This window comes from Arvicola amphibius, chromosome 4, assembly GCF_903992535.2.
Source record: "Arvicola amphibius chromosome 4, mArvAmp1.2, whole genome shotgun sequence".
Taxonomy (NCBI): Eukaryota; Metazoa; Chordata; class Mammalia; order Rodentia; family Cricetidae; genus Arvicola; species Arvicola amphibius.
Window position 1 is genome coordinate 88,737,604 of NC_052050.1, and position 16,841 is coordinate 88,754,444.

The window sequence follows — 16,841 nt, forward strand, 5'->3', positions numbered from 1 at the left end:
CCTATGCATTAGCAGCTACTAAAGCCGAGCATGTGAATGTCCCAAGTATTTCCACACCGGGCTATGTACCCGATAGTGTATGTTTCACAAAAGATGTATTTTCCTAGATATGTTTAACACTAGTCCTAAATCAGAAACAAATGTCCCTACTAGTGGAATGGATGAAGGATAACGTACTAAATCATGTAATGACAATCTCACAAATACAATTTGAGTGAAAAAGCTCAAACACAAAGGACAACCCTAACCGGTGGCACCTGAAATTGGGAAAGGATATGAAGTATTTCCTTATTGCCCCTTGATTAGTCTAAACAGACACTAATTACAATGGTGCACTGAGTGTCTGAAAACCCAGCCAGCTTTCGACTGATGTTTTCTTATGCCCTGTTCTGCACAGATTTAGAATTCAGTAGAACAGGGTTATTTAGAATGTATATTTTTATTACTTTGGAGGTTCCCCTCATATTTTGTAATCCTCATCCCCTTGCCATGAAACAGCAAAAAGAAAGCTATCAGTAAAATTTAAATGTAAATAAATTACAGTATGCACCTCACAGGCTATATGCTGAGTAAATGGAAAATGGCATTCCAATCTAAGGAACGACCTCTTAGTATATGTCCCTCTGTATGCCCTGCTGTGATTTATTCTTACATCCAAGGAAAAGCAGACATTCATTGCATAACTTTTCCTAGCAGATGTAAAAAGACATTTGTTCACTCTAGGCACCTATAAAGACAGGGGGAAAAAAGATTCTATTCAATTCTAGCGTAATGAACCAATGAATTTCTTGTGCTTACTTACAGAGGTATTGATGAGAAGTTACTGACATGAGCGTCAATGACTCAGAAACAGATGCACAATTAAAAAGTCGACCCAGAAAGAGCCTTGAGTGGGGAGAGCATCTTCCCCTGGACTCCTCTGCCCACCTTGCTAGCAAGCTAGTGGTGGGCAGTTCCCTCCCTGTCAATTGTGAACTGCTTGCAGAACCTTGGGGAAAGGCTTTAGGAAGCTTGTGATGTTCAGAAGCTTTGATTTTATTTACTTCTAGAGACGTGTACATTTCTTTTACTTTCTGAGCCTTACAGTATCTACCTTCATGGAAGGACATTTCCATTTAGAGGAAATAACTGTGTGGTAGAGACTCAGGGAAGAAAAATGGTTGGCTGGAAAAAGCCTAAATGGCCAGCAGCTAGCCCAGGACTGAGGTAAGCTGTGAGGTCTGTGCTCTCTCTGTAGGGTGTCTCTCCAGGACTAGAGCCATTACCTATGGCAGCAAAGGGTTGTCTTCTCCCCATGCCTTCCAGCTTTATCTGATTAACTCTCCAGACGGATCCAGTGTTAGGTCCTCACACGGAAATTCTCCACACAACCAACCATGAGGCTGATATGGTTCCAGTCTCTCACCTTCTTCTCTGTTTAGTTCATTTCCTCAAAGAAGTTCTCCCTTTAATTGTTTGCTCCCTGTTAGAGAAACATGTTTGAAGTAGTGTGAGACCAAACCAGGAAACCTATGCCTTGCAGGTCAAGAGTACTGTTCGCAGTTAAGAGTGAGTTCCTGTTTGTCTGACCTATCTACACTACATGTGCTTGATCACATGTGGGCAGGAGGCAACGAGGGCAGGAGGCAACATGGGCAGGAAACGCGTCAAGATATATGCTTGCCCCTGACTAGACCTGATGGGAAATACTGTGACTCTATGGGTTTTTCCTTTTCACGTCCCTGCAAAACATGACTTGTGGCCATTTCCTGGAAACCCAGGAGTGGTCCTGGCCAGAGTCTACCTTCCTGGCCAGTATTTAACTAAAGTTTGCTTCAAATCTGACTTAAGATGGTGGTAGTGGTCTTATTCTCGACTGGTGGATTGGCAGTAGCAAGAAAGAGATCACTATTCCAACTGAAGTGTCTGGACCAGGCAAACTTTACTCACGAGCAAGTGTGCACTAGGAAGAGTGAACACTGAAAACAGGAAGTGCACTTAGTTTCAGTTCTAACTCAGGTGGTGCCTGTGTCTTGTCTTCATTGGCTGGGGTCTGACTTCACAACTGTATTCGAGTGGCTAGTCTGAAAAGCAGTGGTTTATAAATCCTGCAGTGATGGTTGGTGCACGCCTTTTCTCGGGATGCAGAGGCAGGTGAGTCTCTGTGTTCGAGGCCAGCCTGGTCTACAGAGTGAATTCCAGGAGAGCCAGGGCTGCACAGAGAGACCCTGTCTAGGGGAAAAAAAAAACAAAAACAAAAACAAACAAACAAAAAAAAACAGCAAAAAAAGAATCGGCTTATAGGAAACAGAGGAGGAAAGCGAAAAATGTCACTGCTCCAAGCCATCAGATTCCTAGAATAGAGCCATGGGCATTTGTGAAAAATCACAGTTATCCTGGGTGGAGAGGAAAACTTTTACATTGCATAGAAGTCTTACAATAGAATATTTTAATTCCTTATCCTAAACACGTTTTATAATACTTGATAGAAAAGACCATCCTCCCGGCTAAGGACCTAACTGTTACCTCTACACTATGGCTTTCCTTGCCTCCCCAACTTCGGGCAGAGAGATCCTCCCTAGGCTCCTGTCTTCTAGCCGCCTCCTTAATTCCTTCCTTACCTCGAGCCGGACTCCCAGCTACTCAGTGGTCCACTCCTCAACTTCCCAAACCCAGGACCCGGCTCCTCCAGGGTTCTGGCCTCCAGTTCCCAGGCTCTGCCCCATGGGGGGTCTAGGAAGCCCCGCCCACTGCTCTCATTGGTCCGCTCCCATGTCTCCCCTCCCCCTCCCGCCCGCTGCACGTGGCCTGCCGCCCCCACCCCAAACACACACACACCCCAGTCCTGCCCCGGTAGGAGCTGAGGCGCTTCCGTTACCTGGCAGGAGACAGAGATGGTCCCGGCCGGCAGCCACCAACGGCCGCAGGGGCCTCGCCTGATCTACGTGACCCGCTTCGCCTCGCACCGCGGGGGCGTGTGGCAGTTGAGGGGCCCCCGAGGTCTCCGCCATCAAGGCCCAGGGCTCGGGGCCTGCTCCGCCGTGGAGGGAGCGGCCGTGGAGAGTGGGCCCCCGGGACGAGAGCTGCCCACCGGCGCCCAGGCCCGGGTCGCCGCCATCCCCGACTCCACCTCTTTCCAGCTGCGGAGGTCGAGATCGCCAGGAGCGCCCAGGGGCCTGGAGCAAGCGGCGCGAGCAGGTGGCGGGACCCTCCTGTCAGGGCTGGTGCTGTGGGCAGCTGTGCTGCCATCTTATGAATGCGGCCCTCAGTCAGTCAGGCCGCCTGTCAGCCTTCCTTCCAGTCTTCTGTCATCCCTTATGTCAGTCTTCCGGTTAGCCTTCCCGTCAGTCGTCACATACCTTCCAGTCAGTAGGCAGCCAGGCTCAGCCTTCCCTCAGTCTGTCTTGGAGCCATGGACTAGGAGAATCCCTTGAACTTGCTTAGTGGGTGGCCTGAAAAAGGGCTGCAGGACGTTTAAGATAACCCAGAAACCCGAGAGAAGTTCTTGGATGTAGCTGCTTCAGTCCCTCAGAGAAGTGGGAGTTTGGCATGCTTAGTTATTCTCACTGAAATTTATTGAAATTGCTAGTTAGATGAGCTGGAGAGATGGCCCAATGAGTTAATAGCGCTGTCTACTCTTGCAGGTGACCCAGGTTTTGTCCCTAGCACCCCCATGGCACCTTAGAACTCCAGTTCCAGGGAATTCGACGCCCTCTTCTGGTCTCCTTGGGCATTCGGCATCTAAGTGGCACATAAACAAAACACCCATACACATGCAATAAAAAAATAAATTCCTAATTACTTGATTTATATTATATTTATATAATATATAAATATGTAAGTATGTATTAAATATTTATATAATTTATATATAATATAAAATCTTGGAAAATGTTAAATCCTTTTAAAACACAAGATGTATTTCTGTTTGTTCAATCTACTTTTGAATTCCTTCAGGAATGTTTTAAATAAATAATAAATAAAAATGCATTCACATGGTGGCCCATGCTTTTAATCCCAGCATTAAGGAGGCTGAGACAGGATTTCTGAGTTTGAAGTCAGCCTGGTCTACATAGAGAGTTCCAGAACAGCCAGGGCTACCCAGAGAAACTATACCTCAAAACAAAGTTATTCATTATAGATTTTGCATAAATCTAGGTAAATTTATTCCCTGGTATTTAATCTTTCCTATTGTAAGTGGAGTTCCTTACTACATAATGCATTAGAAATGTATGCAAAGCCTATCATTTAAAATCTTTAGCAAGGATTAGTTTTTGTGTGTTTTGAAGAGGTTTGCAAAATTACATATTTCATACTTCATAGCCAAGGTATAAAACATTGTAGTCATTTCCAAAAGCTCATCTCCTTTGAGGATTCAGCTTTACAACTATACATGATTTTTTTAGTTTGTTTGGTTTGGTTGGGGCTTTGGGTTTTTTGTTTGTTTGTTATTTGTTTGTTTGTTTTGGTTATTGGTTTTTTTGAGACAAGGTTTCTCTGTGTAACAGCCCTGGCTGTTCTGAAACTCACTCTGTTGACTAGGGTGGCTTCAAACTCAGAGATCTGTCTACCTCTGCCTCCCAATCTCTGGGATTAAGAGCATGTGTCACCATGCCCAGCACACCTACACTTTTAAAAACAACTTTACTGAGATTTCATTAACAATGTATACAGTCACCCATTTACAGTACACAAGTTACTGATTCTGACAACATCCACAGAGTTATGGACATAACTCTCCATTTTAGCATGCTTGTTCTGTCACAGAGAAACTGCAGCCCACAGCAGGCATCATATCCCATTACCTTTGCCTCCACTACCCACTAATCTTAGCCCTAAGCAAGTACTAATCTACATTGTCTCCATTAGATTTACTTATTTTGGACCTATCTAAATGGAGTCTTTATATATATGTGAGCTTTTGTGACTGACTTTTCTTCCTTAGGCCTATTCAATTTTGCATGTTAACTTTAGATCCCTTTAATTCACCAACCACTTTTTTTTGTTTTGTTTTTTGGTTTTTGGTTTTTTTGTTTTGTTTTGTTTTGTTTTGTTTGAGACAGAGTTTCCCTGTAGTTTCTAGAGCCTGTCCTGGAACTAGCTCTTGTAGACCAGGCTGGCCTCGAACTCAGAGATCCACCTGCCTCTGCCTCCTGAGTGCTGGGATTAAAGGCGTGCGCCACCACCGCCCGGCCACCAACCACTTTCCTTATTATAGTTAGTTCCATCACTGCTCCTCATATATTTTCCAGGTATATATTACTTGTGAATTTATTTTTGGAGACAGGGTCTCACTATGTATCTCCAGCTGGCCTTGAACTCACAGAGATCTACCTGCCTTTGCCTCCCAAGTGCTGAGATTAAAGGTGTGCACCACCATGCCCAGCTGGTATGTGTCATTTGTAAATAGAGATAATTTATTTTATTCATTTTTATGTCTACAATAATTTTTGTCTAATTATTCTGGCTAATAGCTCTTGTGCAGGGTAAATAGTTATAGAGATAGCCAACCCCTTACCTTGTTCTTATTCTTAGGAGAAATGCCTCTAGCGTTTCTCCATTATATAAAGTACTGGTTTTAGGACTAAGACTGTATATTTAGAGTATGAAAAGGTATATATACTTTTATTATCTTTGGTATTTTTTATTTATTATGAATAGACTTTAAATTTTGTCAAAGGCTTACTATAATCTATGGTGATATTTTCCTTATAGTTAGTAATGTGTAGTGTGACACACACACACACACACACACACACACACACAGAAGTTTCCAAATACTGAACCAACCTTATACAGTGTTGAAATAAATTTCACTTGCATGTGTTGGATTATTTTTTCATGTAGTGGCAGGCACTAATAGTAAGTTGCCTAGAATTTTTCATTGATGTTCATGAGATATAGTGACCTGTATTTTTTCTATGTATTTCTTTACTTGATTTTGGTATCAGAGTTATACTTACTTCATACAAGTAATTGGGAATCTTTCCTTCCTTTTCTATGTTCTGGAATAGTTTTTGGAACATTGGAACTATGTAGGCTTGATAAAGTTCTTCTGCAAAACCATCTGGGCCTCAGGTTTTGTGGAATAATTTCTTAATTTTCTCTATGCCATGGAAACTGGTTTGTTTACAGTTTCTGACTCTGAGATGTTAATTTTCGGTAACATGTATTTCCTTAAGCAATTACACACTTCATCTAGGTTTCCACATGTGTTTCTGCTGAGGCCTGCAACTAATGTGTTTAAATCTAAGTTTACCCAGCTTCAACGGTCATTCCTCCTCCACAATCTGTTTCTGTTTTATGTATGTAGGCATGTACTTTCTCCCTTTGTACTGATGGCATTAGCATTTTATTTTTAAAACAAGATTTTGATTTATTACTTAAGCATTTTTGTTTTGTTTTGTTTTGTTTTTCGAGACAGGGTTTCTCTGTGTAGCCCTGGCTGTCCTGGAACTCGCTCTGTAGACCAGACTGGCCTCAACTCACAGAGATCCGCATGCCTCTGCTTCCCGAGTGTTGAGATTAAAGGCATGTACCACCACCGCCAGCTTAAGCATTTTTTTATTTCTTCCTTATTAATAATAACTTCTTAACCTTATATTTTTTCTTTGTGCTTTCTTTTGGTGGGCTTTTTTCTTTTTATACTAAAAATTGGCCATTTAATTTTTTTTAATAATTTCAAAATACGTTTCAATTTTTTCTTATAGATATATTGTATATTGAATATTACCCAACCCCTTACCCAATTCCCTTCTCTCAACCCTTCATTTACTCCCTTAGACAATTTCACTTATTTTCATTTAATCTATATACACGTGATTTTATGTGACTATGTAAAATCTAGGAATGGATGAAAGCATGTAATATTTGTCTTTCTGAGACTAGCCTAATTTGCTTAATATGATTGAGTCCAGTTGAATTCATTTCCCTGAAAACAACGAAACTTCATTTTTCTTTATGGATAAAAAAAATCTGTTGCTGGACTCCAAGGTTTTTTCCAAAACATATCTGTTATGAATACTTTTGCATAAATATTGATGTTCAAGTATCTCCATGATATGTTTACCTGGGTTTTTTGGGTAAATACCCAGGAGTGATATAACTGGGCTATGTGATAGATCTATTTTTTTAGATTTTTTTTGAGAAACCTCCATATTGATTTCTATAGAATTTGAACTAGTTTACATTCCCCCCAGATGTTTATAAGGATCGGGATTTCTAGATTTTCCACATCTATGCCAGAATTTATTGTTGTTTTCCTCTTAAATTTTTGTTAAAATTATCCATCCATCCATCTACCTATTGCATGTGTGTATCAGCCATATCGTGTGATTTTAGTTGGAACTTCTCCAATGACTAGTGAGGTTCAGCAGTTTTTCATATATCTATTGATGATTTTTATTTCCTCCTTTCTGAATCGTCTATTCCTTTCATTATTTCATTTGCGGGGTGGGGAGGTGGTTGCTTTCTTATTGATCAGTTTTTTAGCTCTTTGTTTATTCCACTGACTAATCCTCTCAGATATGTAGCCAAGAAATATTTCTCTAGTCTGTGGCCTCTCTTTACTCAACTGTTAGCTTTGTTACACAGATTTTTCTTTTTGTGAGATCCCATTTGTTGATTGTTGACCTTATTCCTTTGGCAACTGGGATCCTACACAGAAAGTCCTTTCCTTACCTATATCTTGAAGTATGTTGTCTACTTTTTCCAGTTTCAGATTTTATATTAAGGTTCTTTCCCCCATTCGGAGTGGTTTTTTTGTATAGGGTAAAAAATGGAGACTAGTTTCTTTCTTCTGCACTGTGGGCATCCCATTCCATCATTTGTAGGTGAGGCTGTCTTTTCTCCAGCGCTGTTTGTCCATCTTTCTCAGAACTCGGTGACTAGCTGTGCTGGCTTCTAGCTAGACCCCCCTGGTCTGTTCCATCGTTTTACACGTCCTCAGGACCATGCTGTTTGTTACTGTGACTCTGTCTTGTGATTCAACATTAAGCATGATGATAGTATCAGCATTATTCATTTTTATTCAGAATTGCTTTGCCTCTTCTGGATACTTTGTGCTTTCAAATGAGTTTTAATATTGCTGTTTTCTACTTCTATAAAAAATGTCATTGAAATTTTTATCAGGATTGTGTTGAATATGTAGATTGAAAATCAGGAATTGCATTTACTTTTTAAAATCTGGAAGAATTTAGTATGGCGAATTTGTTTTAACCACTTTTAGTACCACCCACACATCTCAATATGTAATATTCCACTGTTGATTTTTAAAACGTTCTATAATTTCATTCTGTGCATTCATGTGACACTGATACAGCTTAACATATTTTAAAGGTTTGAAATTCTGAGACCCACCTATTCCTTTAGTTTTGTTAGTGATTTCTAGTTTTATTGCATTGTGATCAGATAATGGTATTCCTAGTATCTCCACTGTCTTCCATGTTAGCAGTGTTTCCTTTGTAACTCAGTTTATGACCATTCTCTCTCCCATCTTCCAGAAACCATGCCAGAAAGATTTTCCTGAAGAATCCTGGTTTCCCTTTTCACCCAAGTCTGTTCCATTCAACTGCTTGCTTAGTACACTGTGTGGGATTTGGTCCTTCGGATTACATACTTAAATATCTTCTCTGCACTTCATGTTCTGATATGCCTTGTTATTTATTTAGTATTTTCAGATACAGGATGGATTTAATTTGGCTTTACAGCTGATAAGAGGCTGGAAAACAGCTTCAAGGCAGTGATAGTAGTCCAGTAGAAATTGAAAGTGCAGGATTAAAGCTGTAGAGGTAAATAGACAGACCTGATAACTGACTGGAAGAGAGAGGGAATAGTTGAGGCTGTGGCTGATATATCTGTACTGGGCCACTGTGTGAAGAGCAAAGCTATTAACTTCCATAACCTCCTTGCTGAGATTGTAAAACCAGGAATGTATTCAAGGGAAGGGGGCCTTGAGAGAGACATGCACCTGGGTTAAGCCAAAGAGTATAAAGTACTTAGGTTTACTCAGTCTTGGTTGTATTTCATATTAAATAGACATTTGTTAGAAGTTCGTGGGAACTAAAAATGAATTATTCATCCATTTAGCATCTACCATGTTGTAAACAGTTGGTCAAATGCTAATGGCAATATCAGGTGACTGTTTTGTACTCGAAAGACTCACGTGTGAGTAAGGGTGGGCACAGAAGTCAGCGGGTGTGAGTGCGGAAGAAAGAGACTTGATCAAGTTCAGGAACAGAAAGAGGCACAAGACAGGAAATCAAGAGGACAGAAATGGAGACATTTCTGGTGGGACAGTAGAGATGATCAAGAGCTCTGGCTTTGAAGTCAGAAAGACAACCATAGCTCTGTTAATTACTGGAAATATAATATTGCCATTTTAGTTATCCGGCCTGATTCTAAAATTTATCACCTTTCAAGTGTGGATAATGATTTCATCCTCAAGGGGTCACTGTGAAGATTAAATAACTCAGCTCATGCTGTGCACCTAATGTGGTGTTTGGCATGGAATAAGCATGCAGTAAATGTTGGCACAGTGAGCAGATGGCTTGGAACAAGAATGACTAACAACATGTACTAAACGTTTACTGAATGAATGAAAAACAAGTTTTTGATTAAATCGTAGAGTGATTTTCATTTCTATAGCCCCTAAAGATGGGATTGATTGGTGGGATGATGTCAGTAGAGACAGGTGCCTAATGAAGTCAGGCTGGTAAGCCATTCTCCGATGTGCTGGTGCTTTGAAAGCCAAGGGGCAAGGAGCAGGCAAAGCTAACGTTTCAGGCAAGACTAATAGGTCAGCCTGGTTCCCTGTCACTGTGCTTGGGAGATAGTCATGTGTCATAAATAAAGATGAGGAGTGCTGTTGTGGAGGTGCACAAATGGATACTTTGGAAACGGTGAATAATTGGGGGATAACGGAGTCAAGGAAAGCATCATAGCAGAGAATGCTGAGATATGGACAAGTTTCAGGTAGAGACATGTGTGAGCAGAGTGTGGAGGATGGATGACGATTGCCAGGGACTAGGGAAGAGCTACCGGTACAGCTTGATAGGGTCAGAGCGTGGGCAACAAGAACCAGAGGAAGACTGGGAGCATAAGTTGGTACTAAATACTTGGTGTAGCATATCCTGGTGCCCAATCACAGCACAGGAAGAAATGAAAGAAATGTTTTTCTTGTGCACATGTATTTTACTTCTCGCTGTACTTTTAAGAGACTTCATGGCCCCTGTCTTACTTTAAGAGTGTAGGAACAGATTGGGTGAGTCTTATAAGTAGGAAACATTGGAAACGATGAAAACATTCTGCTCTGAAAGTTGTGGCGTTCAAAGGGGAAGATAAATCTGAGCAGAACCTCTCAAACTTGAGCTTTCATACCATATCTGCATGTGTGTGCTAGTTTACTTAGTGTCTCCTCTTATCTAAATTTCATTAGAATACTGGTTGTGTGTGTTTGCTAAGAAGAGAAAATAATTAAAGCTAATAATGGGAAAACAATATTGTTCAATTGTAGTAAATAGGTTTCCTGCTAGAAGGTATCTGTGTCATAAAGAAAAAGCAACAAGTCTTGGAGATCTCTAAATTACACGTGAACAAACTCAGGCTTCCTCTGTTCCTGGAAGATTGGAAGAGTTGACAAGGGAATGAGTTTCTCACAATGTGACTTAACCAAGATCCTTCATCTCATGTCTGTGCCCTACCCAGAATCAGCGGCATATGCCTCTCAAATTAGAAAATACCATTTGGGAACACATTTTAGTTCATTCAACAAATATAATGTATTATGTACCTACTATCTAAAAACTAGAACTGGATTGCCAGAGAGGAAAAGACACTTCTCAAGCAAACTGTGAAGTTCTGTGACAACCCATCATGGTTTGTAGGATCCAGGAATGTTCCCTGGAAAGCTGTTGAATGTGCAAAGGAAAGCCAGGTATAGAGAGCGGTATGTCAGGAGTGAAGTGGGGGAGTCAAGGTAGGTGTGCTGAAGGCAAAGGCAGCAGATAGAAGGGACTCCAGAGAGTCAACAGAGATAGAGCACCAAGTCTAAACACCCCCAGAGAGCTTCGGAGACATTGCTATGACCTCTGTTTTCAGGATAGTGCTTTTTACAATATGTATTAATTTTGATATCTTTCTTTTCTTTAAAAAAAAAAAACAGGTTTAAAGCAGAAAACTGCAGCTGAAGTGTTTGATTTCCCCATACCACTGAATGAGGCCTCCAAAACAATGAAGGAAATGAAAAAGGTATGTTGCTCTAAAGGAGAATTAGCAGTGTGTAAGGTTTAGACCTCCCTATGTGAATACAGTGTACAAAGGTTCCAGGACAGTGAAAGAAAGTCCATCTCCTTCATAACGTAATTTTCTGAAATGAGGAAACAGAAGAAACTTGGCCAAAAATGGTACTGAGCTTAGAAATATTGATTAACTATGAAGAATAGTTCTGATATTTGAAGGTATAAAATGCATTTTAATGAAAAGATAACCTGCCAAGAGATTTCTTTCAAAGCATAACCTATGCTCCACAGAGTATTGATAACTGTTATATATAAAGCAGCATAAGAAGAAGATCACAGGCTTCATAGGAAAGAATATATCTACACTGGTGTCACATTGCTCTTTCCAAAGCAAAGAACATATGTGACTTTTTAGGCAGGAAGATGACAAAGATGAACTTTATTGCTGAACCCTTCCCACCACTGGTTGCCAAATGTCATGGTAACTCGGGCATTTTGAACATACTTCAGAGAAGTGGCTGTGCTCATCTATGCTTGCCATTTTACTTTAAAGAATTTATTAGTTGAGCATGTCACATAAATTCCTGCGGGTTTGGTGTATAGCCCATGCACGGTCTAAAACAGTACTCAAGGTAACTAACACTTATACCAGATATATCTGAAGTAAGCTGCAGTCTTCCCCTGCACTGAGACCTGCTTCCTTCAAAAGCCATTTTCCTTTGGGTGAGGAGATAGAACACGGCCAGTGCTTACCTCTAAACATCATGTGTTGTGCCCTGGGGTAAGGGATTTACATGCACACTTTTCATCCCATTGCTCAGTATGTAAAGATGCTTCTAGATGACATTTAAATGCTTGTCAAATATCAAACTGCTAAGTAGGAAAAAAAAGTCTAGATGTAGATATTTGATTTTATAGGGTTTTTTTCTATTTAGTATGTTCGTAATCTCTAGTAACTTTGTCTGGCTATCTCCTAAGAGAACTAGTTAATTCTTACTGAGAATAAAGTACATTATAAATGAAGCATAAACAGAAATAGAAATTCAGTATTTTTAGTACCTTTGGAAAATTGGATGTGCTGGACCAACTTAGCAAGATTTTGCAGACATTTGTTTTTTCTTTTCAAAGGCAGCATCATCCAGGAGAGGTCATTCAAACACTGCAGGAAGAGGTCAGACAAGTTAGTGGCCCTGGGGCCATGGGCTTGATGGTCCTCTGTGTATTGTTTCACACTGACAACACCGACAAACACACAGGCCAGCAGTCACTCTCGCTTACCTCCATCGAAAGGCCTTGCACACTTGTGCCCAGCGTTCCTTAACTGTGTTTGTCTTTTCAAGGTCTTAGCGTGGAAAAAAGTTAGCAAAGTCATTTCCAGAATGATTGCCGAAAATGAAAACTACAGACACAGACTGAAGTGCCAAAATTTACCTAGTGAAGTAAGTTAGCACATTTTAAATTTTGTAAAAAATGAAGTTATATAAGCATTGTAACTCACCTTGTATTGCATTATATTTCCTAACTGCCAATATTAAAGTATAGAAACAGTTAAAAACATAAAGCCATACTCAGAGAGGGGATGTAGGGAAGACCCTGAGTGTATGTGTGGGTGTAAGGGTGCAGAAGGCAAGCACTGGCTGGAATTAATAGCAAAGAACACATGTGTCCATTAAATGTATATTTGGATGTTAGTCTTTAAACACAAATTACAAAACACCCATACTAGTGAAGAACATGTTAACTGTAATATAAAACTACACCTCCCGTCAACTTCTTGCCATTTCCTTTCTGTGGATGCTGCATTCCAGTGTACCTCATTTAACAAAGTCTGCCCTTGGCACAGTTTCACTCCTATAAAGCAACTCATGAATTGAATCTTGTCCTAAAGCTGCACCAGTGTTTAGTAACGGTTATTGTGGTAAAATCATGAAAAGTTGCAGGTTTTCAGACTGGCAATCTGGCCCAGCAGGTACAGGTGCTTACCAGCAGGCTTGATGACCTGAGGTCAGTCCCCAGGAACCACATGTGCAAAGTGAAAGCAACACAAGTGGTCCTCGGACCCCATTTACATGCCACCTCCCCAACATGTGTGCAAGCACACATGCACACACACACTCACACAGACACAAATACACAAGGTAAACTGATGAGATTTCGAAAAGTTTAAAAAGGGAGTTCTTGACTTTCAAAATATTAGCTGGAACAAAATTAGCATAACTAATAATTAATTGATAAGTCAAAATGGTTTTCCCATTTCTTCCAATATAGACTATGTCCTGTCACAATGAGTGCTTCTGTGAAGTCTCAGTACTTAGTGACAACTTTTAATGTTTTATTTTTTAATTTATTTTATTTTTTTTATTTAGTAAAAATTTCCGCCTCCTCCCCGCCTCCCATTTACCACCCCCCTCCACTCTCCCTCCCTCTCCTGTCCAGAGAGCAATAAGGGTTCCCTGCCCTATGGGAAGTCCAAGTTCCTCCCCCCTCCATCCAGGTCTAGGGAGCTGAGCATCCAAACAGGCCAGCCCCCCCCCCCCCCAAAGCCAGTATGTGTAGTAGGGTCCAAATCCCATGTCATTGTCCTTGGCTTCTCAGCAGCCCTCATTGTCCACCATGTTCAGGGAGACCGGTTTTATCTCATGCTTTTTCAGTCCCAGTCCAGCTGGGCTTGGTAAGCTCCGAATGGATCAGCCCCACCATCTCAGTGGATGGGAGCACTCCTCGCAGTCCAGACTTCCTTGCTCATGTTTTCCTTCCTTCTGCTCCTCATTTGGACCTTGGGCGCTCAGCTCGGTGCACCAATGTGTGGCTCTGTCTTTATCTCCATCCATCGCCAGATGAGGGTTCAGTCCAGATGGAACTCCACTCAACTTTTAATGTTTTAATAAAACAGTAACAGAATGTTTGTAAGTAATACAGTATTGAATAAACGGCACGAACTGTTGCAGTCATAGCGCACTGCACATTACTTGCAGGGGCAGCATACAGACGGATGTCCATACTCAGGTACTCCAGTGCACTCTGCTTGTCCAATCAGAATGAGGTTATGTCAGGAGGCAGTAGGAAGAAGGAACATAGTCAAAGTTTCTCAAAGGAAAAGGTGTTTGAACAACAATGTGCAGAGAAACTGGGCAGTGTTCTGCTCACTGTACGCCTTTAACTTGGCAGTCTTTGAATCTCAGCCTTCTGTGAATCCAATGTCATCTGGTAAAAATTATTTGCTAACTTAATACACCAGGCTTTCCAAAATAACATAAATAAAATGTATCTTTGACATTTGTTATTTTACCTTGAGTTTTAAACTATATCACATAACTGTTTAATAAAGCTAATATGTTGCAAACGTATAATATAATTTTATCTCTTAGTATGTATTTGTTAAGAAAAAAATAAGTGTTACAGGTCAACTTGAACTTCTCTTATGTTGTTTCTAGATTGGAGTTAGTACAAGATGAATGTGAGTCTTCCTGTCTTCTCTGGTGAGAATCCATTGAGATAACTGATCAGATCTTTTCCTCCCTTAGTATCCTGCTTTCTCTAACCTTTGGTACATCCCCATTGTCACTTCCAACTTCCTTCCTTTCTTAACCCAGTGTTTGGCACATAGATACCTCTTTAAACATTTTTTAACATTTAAATTTTCACTTAAACCCCTTCTCTATCATGTCCTTGAAACTACTCTCTCCATGATACGTGTGTCTGTATATGTGTGTATATATATACACACATATGTATATATATATGCACATATATGTCTGTATATATATGTATATATATGCACGTGTATGTTTGTATATGTGCATACACATACATATATAAACATATGTGAGCGTGCAGTTTTTCTTGTTGTACATGACTCTGCTCTGCTTCATTCCCTTCCACTTGGATGTGCTGTCATATGTGACCCGACCTCACTACTCCTCTCTCTGTGCTACAGTCTGCATCATGGTTCTCACTCAACACTTTAACTGCATTTTCTGTTCATGTTAAGTTGTTCCCCTTGCTGCCCTAGGAGCAGTTACTCGTCCTGTTATTTCTTCTCATATTCACTTCCCAACAATTCACTGTTTTTCTAGCCTTTACTGCTATTTCTATCCTACCCATGACCTCTGACATTTTCAACTATTCCATAGATACGTTACTAGTCTATATTTTTACACAGATCATATTGTCTCTTCCTTCCCCTTTCTTTTTAGTTGCCCCTGGTTTCCCAACCACATAGCCCCAATTTACACGCAGGGGGAGGTTTCATCAGTTTTCTGAGATTTGGGGAGTAATGGAGGGCTGGCCTTAGGAAAGACAATTAGACTTTTGTAAGAAGAGAATGAGGCAAGAGCGGTGTAAGGAAAGTGTATTTAGATCAGAACTGAGCTGGGATGGCATCAGTGAGAGAGCAGGTTTCCTCATTTCTCTTACAAGGCTATTACAAAGTAGAAATATGCAAAATTCTCATGAATATAAGGTAGGTACAATAATTTGTAATTTTGTTTCTTTTCTAGCTTCAACTTAATCATTTTGTGATATTCCAACAACCTTGGCTTTGTGGTTTTATGTTCTTCAAGTGACTAGTAATTCACCTGCTTCCAGTTGAAAGGCATGTACCTGGGCAAATGGCCTAGGCCTTGCATGCATATACAGACCACAGTTTCCTTGCACCATCCAGCTTCTTTGGGCAGTGCTGAGTAAAGTTTCACATTGCTAAATCCCTAGTGGAGTGTCAAATGTTAGTTCTCACAACTATATTACCAAATGGAACATGCTCATAAACTTGACTTCATGAAGTTTGTGAAGCATGTGGACAAAGCTTTTTGGTATAGTTCAACCTTACGCTTCTGTGTGTGCCACCTGTCAACTCTTTGTGGAAACATAGCCTGTTTTGTTATTCTGCCAGTGTTCATTCATATCACTGAATGAGTGTCATGCTGGATAGTGTCCCACTGTTCTAGAACCAGGCAGCTCTAAGGACTTCCATGTAAATGAATGTTCTCAATGTTGTATTTATTGTTTAATAAATTTTGATGAAATATATTAAATCTATTTTGTTGAACAGAACATAAATACAATGTGAAATTTCTTCTGAAATATCATTGAATACCAGGGGTAATATCATGACTTGTTCAGTATTTTAGATTCTTCATTACAACCTGAGACTACAAGTTTCCAACTTGGGACGTATCTATTGAGCTGTGGAAATAAGATTTTCACATTCCCCCCATCTCATCTTCATCAGTCTTTCCTCTGGTCTCTGTGAGTAGAACACTCATTCATCAATTCATTTCCTGGTTTTTCTTTTTCTTTGCCTAAATCAAGGAAGTTTTATTCTAGCCCAATAGTCTGCTCTTGTGGCACTGCATTCTGAAAAATGCATTATGGATGATTCTGCCATCTTATGAGTATCATAACATCACACAAAGCTAAGTGGCTTGAGTCATCGCTGAACTTGGCTCCCTGCTGCAATCAGGGCTACCATAAACCCAAGGCCTATGAGCCTGCTGCCATGTAATGGGGCATGCTGCTTCAAACTAAAAAGTTTCCTGTAAATAAAAGTAATACTCATCATTGATGAAAACAGAGTATTTTGACTAAATAAGGCAATGACATTTATTATCATTATTAAGTATCACG

General features: G+C 40.4%; 1 protein-coding gene across 1 annotated transcript; it reads left to right on the forward strand.

The window, feature by feature from the left end:
* The first annotated feature begins 2,848 nt into the window (after positions 1–2,848).
* Positions 2,849–16,164, forward strand: C4H5orf47 (chromosome 4 C5orf47 homolog). The gene is made up of 5 exons (XM_038328972.1): positions 2,849–3,177; positions 11,141–11,226; positions 12,557–12,655; positions 14,651–14,695; positions 15,716–16,164. Exons 1-4 carry the CDS (start codon positions 2,874–2,876, stop codon positions 14,669–14,671), a joined length of 510 nt encoding a protein of 169 aa, XP_038184900.1. The 5' UTR covers positions 2,849–2,873; the 3' UTR covers positions 14,672–14,695; positions 15,716–16,164.
* Positions 16,165–16,841: the final 677 nt, after the last annotated feature.